This window comes from Genypterus blacodes, unplaced genomic scaffold, assembly GCF_046128005.1.
Source record: "Genypterus blacodes isolate CSIRO-AG114 ecotype Tasmania unplaced genomic scaffold, CSIRO-AGI_Gbla_v1 ptg000067l_1, whole genome shotgun sequence".
NCBI lineage: Eukaryota > Metazoa > Chordata > Actinopteri > Ophidiiformes > Ophidiidae > Genypterus > Genypterus blacodes.
Genome location: NW_027466879.1, coordinates 16810001 through 16817500, shown reverse-complemented (window position 1 = coordinate 16817500; position 7500 = coordinate 16810001). Strand labels below are relative to the sequence as shown.

The window sequence follows — 7500 nt, the reverse complement described above, 5'->3', positions numbered from 1 at the left end:
ATCGCTCTCACATGCATTTATTTTAGTTTTCCATCTCTTTAAAGGAGATGCAATACTCACCACATACAATTTGAGCCTGAAATAAGGTTTGTATGAGGAGGGAGAACGGTGTGCGTGCGTGTATGTGTGTGTGTGTGTGTGGGGGGGGGGGGGGGGGGGTGGCCCAAGCTGTTTTTATGAGAGTAGATACACAATCTGTGAAACAATCTCACTGCTTAGTGCAGCACAGAGGCATAGAGAGCTTGTCCTCTCAGAGCGAAGGAGGGGGCGAGAGATGGAGAAAAAGAGAATGTAACATAGTCACAGTACTGTGCGTGTGTGGGTGCGTGTGTGTGTGCGTGCGTTTGTGTGTATGTGTGTGTGTGTGTGTGTGTGTGTGTGTGTGTGTGTGTGTGACAGAGTGTGTAGAGCAAAAGAACAGAACAGGTAAGCACGGATCAAACAGCCATGGAAAGTTAGAAATGACAAAAAATGAATAGTGCTGTATAGAGAGTGATGAGGTGAGGAGAGGAAGAGAGGCAAGAGAGAGAACGAAAGAACGAGAGGGAGAGAGAGAGAGAGAGAGACCATGAGGCAGAGTAAGGAATGGAAGGGGCAGAATGAACAGTTGATGCTTTATGTAAACAAGTCTATTTTGTATAATCAAATCACAAACAGCCTCAAGGCTCCATATGTGAAAAGACAAAAAAAAGGAAGAAACTGCCAGAAAGCAGAAAGGATGAGGATGTGGGAGGATGAAGAGTATGTGTAATCATTTTGTAGCGTATTTTCATCAAGCAACGCTAGATTCAGGGTAAGACGGATATAAAAATAAATATAAAACGCTTTCCAACATTCCAGTCATCCAAAATAGTGACGTGTGTTGTAACTGTGTGTTGTTATTTCTCCAGTGGCCATTTGCAAACAGTGCCGTTCCATCGACCTCAGTTCATTGCAGTGGACATAGTGGACATAATAGTCAAAGCAATGAGTGAGTGAAGTGAAGACCTGTGCAGGCAGAGAGACGACTTCAACCTGTCCTCCATCTGCACCCGCTTATAAATGTCTTTCCTAGCAGCAGTCAGCCGTTTCAGATTTCATCCCTAAATTTCTGCCTTGTCCATCAGAAGACATGTTTCCTTCTGCAGCCTAACATCACCACTTTGGATTGACAGCCACCAAAAAGGCTGCAGGAGCTGTAAACACGTGCAATCTTATCCAGGATTGGGCGATGACGGTGTTGCAGTGGTCTTCATCACTGTAGATCACAGATCCCATTACGCTACCTGGGAAACCTGGACTGGCTCTCCTATAATTGGTCTGTCCTGCTCTGATTGGATTTTTTATTTGTCCTGGACTTGGGGGCAGTGAGGGACCAAAAAGACGGTGAACCTCAGTAAATATAAAAAGTGCTGGTTGTCACCTTCTGCAGTGCTGAGACAGCAAACTGGCCTCCTGTCTGTCTCACCCTCCGTCCTCCCTCTTTCAGACCCTCTTGTCTTTCTCAAGCCTTCTTTCCATTCCATTGTCTTCAGTCATGTGCCGCCTCACTTCAGAGGAGAACAACAGCAGCCATCGCTCTGTTTGCTGCTTCGCTGACATACATCAGATCTTCTTCTCAAAGTGACCTGCTGCCAAACACGGTTATTCAAATTCAATTTACACCCTGCCACTCATCTTCATCCCACTTTATTTGAGCTACATTACACTTATCAATGAGAACTGATAAGATTATAAGAACCTGCACACCCCACTTCCTGTTCATATGACTAAATCCCTCTTCTTCTCTCTTGCCGTCTCTTCATCCTCTCAGCTCACATCGTTTACATCTCTTCATCTGCTTATCGTCCCTCTCTATCCCCCTCCCTACCCCTTCCCACTCTCAGGGGTGAGTGTAAATGAGGGTGATTTATTATCATGCTCTGTTTCTCCTCTCCTGCTGAACCACCATTACTGTCAAAGTCACAGCAGAAACACTTCAGCTTACTCTAGTCTACGCCAACCCAAATACAGACACAGCTGTAACCCCACACAAAGAGACACTTTCACACACACACACACTTACAGGGTGCACACACCACATAAACAATAACAAAAATCAAGCTCCTTCTCATTTGCTTCATGTTAATTCATCAAACAATTTGTACAAATTCTGATTTTGTTTTCCTGATTTTCGCGATGATTCCCGCAAAGATAGGACCGAATACACAAAAGAATGTAAGCCAATTTATTTTTGACCTTGTGGAACAAGATAAAAAAAAAAACAATCAGCAGACAGCACAAAGTACGACTCCGTATCTCTCAATCGCATTCATGCTGTGGGCTGAATATGAATTATGAAAATGGGAGAAAGCAAGAGAGGAAGAAGAGACAATGAAGCTGACAAAGTGTGAGAGTGTGAGACAAGATGGGGGAAATAATAAGGGAATAGACAGAGAGAATGTGTGTGTGTGGGTGTGTGTGAGTGAGAGTGAGAGAGAGAGGGCCAAAAGTGAGAGAGAGAGAGAGGGCCAAAAGTGAGAGAGACTTGTGACATAGAATCCCTAGAGTCCTAATTATCACGGTATGAATTATTACATCTGTAGAACACGTCCATACACATATACGTGTGCATACCCATGCACACACACAATGCAAGCATTCACCCCTTTCTCTCGCCCTCTCTCCCTCTCTCTCTCTCTCTCTCTCTCTCTCTCTCTCTCTCTCTCTCTCTCTCTCTCTATCTCTCTCTCTCCTCCTGTCTCATCTTCAAACCTTTTCTTTTATCTCCTCTTCCCATTCGAGTCACTTTCACAGCCGGTATGGAATTATCTTGATGCCTTCATTTGATGTCCCCTTTCCATCCTGAGCCAGTTAGAGATTAGACATTTTACTTCCTCCCTGATAAGAGATGATTATCAAATCCAAGAACATCTTAATGGAGTCTCGGAGTGTAGAAGACTTTCCCCCGAAAACAAAACTAAACAGTGTGGCTGTACTGTTGGAGACGGGACAGTGTATGTTTGGGTTCCTTCCATCAGTTAAGAGGAGAGGAGAGGAGAGGAGAGGAGAGGAGATACATTACATGGGGAGTAGAGGAGAAACTGAGCTAATCAGCCTTCCTGCTTTTCTGAGGTCAATGTGAGAACGTGATACACTTATGTATCATACGTACATACACACACTGATACCTATGACAACCGCATGATACAAGCTTTTAACTGTATTTAATACTAAAGTACAAGCCAGACCAAAGTTTGTTCTGTTGGAGAATTCGCACATCTTGCTTCAACACGAGAGAGCTGAATCAAACTGAATCAAACTGAATCAAACTGAATCATGATCTCAAGAGTAATTTACTGTTTGCCCTTGTTTGATGTAAGCTCAGTTTTCATTGCAATACGGTGTTTGAAACCGTGAACTGTACTCTCATGTATGCAGTTACACTTGTGAATGTGGAGTACCTCTAATCATTGACGTGTGTGTGTGTGTGTGTGTGTGTGTGTGTGTGTGTGTGTGTGTGTGTGTGTGTGTGTGTGTGTGTGTAGTTGAATACATAGGTTCATCTATGTGCTGCCTACCTGGTAAGGATAGAGAGTAACGCCTCCGTTGGTTCGGTTTGGGTGCTGGTGAGGCTGCAGAGCTGCTCCACTTCCATTATAACCACCATTGCCGCTGTTGTTGCTGGAGCCATTTACCCCCGTCACCGCCTGCTGTTGGGCACCAGCTGTTTTTCCTGTACTGGGTGACCCATTCCGTCTGTCTGCTGCCCCCCCAAGACCCAGGGAGCTGGGCTTGGACCCTAGTCTGTGCCCTTGGCCGGAGGGTTGGGGATTTGTGTGAGCGGCGCTAGACGTTTGTCCCACAGAGGGACTCCCGTGGCTGGGGTTGGACGGTCCATGGCTGGGGCTGGGTGTTGGAGTCTGGCTGGGGCTTGGGGAGGGAGACTGGGAGGACAGGTGAGAAGGGTGTGGAATGGCAGCTGCAGCAGAGGAGGAGGAGGAGGAGGAGGAAGGTAGAAATGGAGGAAGCCAGTCACGAGACCCAGGTGCTCCGGATGATCCCATTGGGCCCTGAGGTCCTTGTGATCCATATCGTCCAAATAGGGAGGGGGGAGGGGATGAAGTTGGGGACAAATCCCATTGGTCGAGAGTGAGGACCATGCGTACGGCTTCCTGTTTGAGTTGAGTGAGGTGCGTGGAGCAGACGTCACAGCGGCTGTCATGCTCGTTCCACGCCCGCCGTGAACTGTTGGGCACCTGAAGCTTGTCATGGAGGAGGAGCGAGAAGGAGGGATCCTGGAAAGAGAGAGAGACAGAACGGTTTGAGTTTAGATTGTTTGTCTGGAGGAATGGAGCGGAGAGGAGAGGAGAGTGGTGGCGATAAAGTGGATGCTAATGCTGCCATGAATATGAACAGAAATGTAGCCTGAGGGAAGAATCACACATACACACACACACACACACACACACACACACACACACACACAATACCAATTCAAATAGCAATTAATGTTAAGGAAAAACTGTCTACTTAATTGCAAACAGTGACCTCTACCTAAATGTCACCTCTCTTATGATGAAGGACATTCTTCATATCTTATATGTAAAGTGTCTGATGCAGGACATAATGTAATGGATTCTGAACGGTCCTCCAATAAGAAGCATGTAATCATCTCATAGTCATCAATTTCTCCAACTAACGGATAATTTGTTTTGCAGCAGCTGAGTGATGAAAAGGTTTGTGGTTCACTCTATGCTGCTTAAAGACCAAAGCATCTTTATGAATATTAACCATGCAGATGATTTTCTGGAGGAATTTCTACCAAAGACAGAGTCTTATTGACTTATTCATACTTCTCATAATTTGTAGGAAATGTCATCACACACACACGTTGCGTTCTGCTTGTAATCACAGAATGACATTTATCAATCAGCTAATGAATGCTGTTCACAGCGGGTTTAGACAAAATGTCACAGTTTGTGATAAAATCATAAAAAAGTGGAAAAATGGACGATATCGCAAAAGCAAAAATGTAACGATAAATCACTGACAGTATCTCCTTTTGCTTTTGTTTCCTGCTCTCCTCCCGTCTCCTTCTCATGTTGGTGACTTTTATTGTCCCTGCCCCTCATTACTCACACTGTGTGTGTGTGTGTGTGTGTGTGTGTGTGTGTGTGTGTGTGTGTGTGTGTGAAAACCTATAGTGTGCTTATTTGTGTGTAAAATGTGTATTTCTGCCCAATTTGTTTGTGCAGTTAACTGTAACTGTGCACAAATGTGTGTGTGTGTGTGTGTGTGCTGGTGTTGTTTTGGTTTCCTTCAGACTAATTGGAGCCACTCACACAGAGCCCCTCTAAATCTCGTGCCATGAATCAACACACGCACACACCCTCTCTCTCTCCCTCTCTCTCTCCCTCTCTCTCTCTCTCTCTCTCTCTCTCTCTCTCTCTCTCTCCTCTCCCTCTCCCTCTCTCATTTTTATATACATACATATATACATTCTATTCATGGACAAACATGGCCATTAACACCATCTCAGCACCTACTGAAATGGTAGCAAAAGGTGCAAAATATCAGCGTGTGTGTTTCTGCTTCTCCGATCTGTAATTCCACATACAATCCGCTGTTAGTATGTGCAGTAATTCCAGCCTTAACCAACCCATCTCTTGTGTAACACCGGGGGTTATCTGTGTCGGTGCGTGGCCTTTGTCGGGACTCTGTGTACTGGTGAATGTGAAAATCATGCCGTGACATTTCAACCAGGATCACAGTGTATGTGGAGCTTATTCTGAGAGAGTGCGACAGCTCTGGAAGAACAAATGTCCCTTTTATTTCTTCATATTCATATTTGCGAACAGAAGTATGTCTTCAGTCAACCCTTTTTAACCCTTGAATGGCATGTAAATACCTTGATGCAGCATTCCAGGGCAGAGGCTGTACATGTGTAGAATTAGTGTATCGTATTAATCAAAGTGATGGGTAGCCATTCTTTGCCCGTTGACGCTTAATCAATATATGACTTATGGAGATGCAGTATTTTCACATATTATGTATGAACGTTTGGTCTGATCAATAGCTGTGTGATGGACATGAGCTATCTCCCTGCAGATTGGGACGTAGACAGACAAGATGGATCAAGACGTGGGAGAAATAAAGCAGAAATAGTCCATGCACGACAGCAACATGCAGCTCTCTGGTCATACAAACAATGAATCATCCATTCATAAGCAGGGGTGAAAGAAATGTGAATATCTGCATCTCTCTCTCCTCTGTGTGTGTCTGTGTGTGTGTGGTCTGTGGTTCTGTGTATGGCCCAAGTCCAAATAATCATGAAACTGCAGCCTGTTGCCTACAGTCGGATAAACAGAGACCTCTATCAATATCAACACTGTTGCCTATCCTCAATCAATACGTGCATGTGTGCATAAGGATATGTGTGTGTGTGTGTGTGTGTGTGCACAAGGCAGCATTTCATGTTAAAAAAAATGCTGCCTCTCAGTTTGAGACCTGCCTGCTCCACTGTGTCAACAAACCACAAGACCACAAGGTACACACACACACACGCAGCAAGAGCTTAAACCTTGGCAAGCAGGTGAGTGTGTGTGTCTGTGTGTGCTTATAGATAAAGACTACCTTGTTACGTGGGCTGTATAACCAATACAACATGGTTTGGGAACATACGCATACTGTATATACGTGCATTCAAACGTACAAAAACACATATTCCTGACTGGATTGAGACACCTTCACTGTAAGAAACCTGTCTGTCTGTCTGTCTGTCTCTCTCTCTCTCTCTCTCTCTCTCTCTCTCTCTCTCTCTCTCTCTCTCTTTCTCTCTCCTCTTTCGTCTTTGTATATATTTACACAAAGGCCGTCCTTCACAAATACCTGTACCAGTTGACCTGGTTGTTTCCTTGTCTGTTGTTTGGTTTCTTTACCAGTTTTTGAACCTACTGACAGGACCACCAATCAAATCGCTTCGACACTCTTTGCGGGTCCACAGAGACACAAAGGTGAACTTTTGCAGACATTTGAATCCAGTTTAAGATTGAACTTTTCGGCATCCATCTGCAGTGATGGTATCAGTTAAGATACTATCATTACTGCAACGAATAATGTTTCCACTTAAGGGTGAGTAAGTGAGTCACAAAATCATGGCTGCAAATTGCATTCTTGTCAGTGGAACTCTGCTGTCACTGAGTACATTTGCATCTCTTCCTCTCTTCCTGGGAGCCTTTTGATTAATGTTAGAAAATGTAGATTCAAGGATTGAAGGGGACATCACAGATGGATGAACATACTATTTATATTCTTACTGGAGACTTCACTGCTGTAATGGGAATATCTCCATATCTCCAGTGTAATGTCTTATCATCTCAATATATGCTTTGTGTGTTTAGTGATGGATTTCATCTTTCCAGCAATATTTTCAGTGCTTGCAAGAGTTGTTCTACAAGGTTTTCCACAACTAAACAAAATACTCCAAAAGGAAGTGTTGTGTGAGTGAGTATTTGAATACTCCAACAGAAGGGAGCAATC

General features: G+C 44.3%; 1 protein-coding gene across 1 annotated transcript in view; it reads right to left on the bottom strand.

Annotated features, from left to right (window-relative positions):
• The window catches only part of kif26ba (kinesin family member 26Ba), a 70810-nt gene that overhangs the window by 41456 nt on the left and 21854 nt on the right, over window positions 1-7500 (bottom strand). The window contains 1 exon segment of the mRNA XM_076155283.1: window positions 3540-4256. Within this exon segment, the coding sequence (XP_076011398.1) occupies window positions 3540-4256 (717 nt within the window).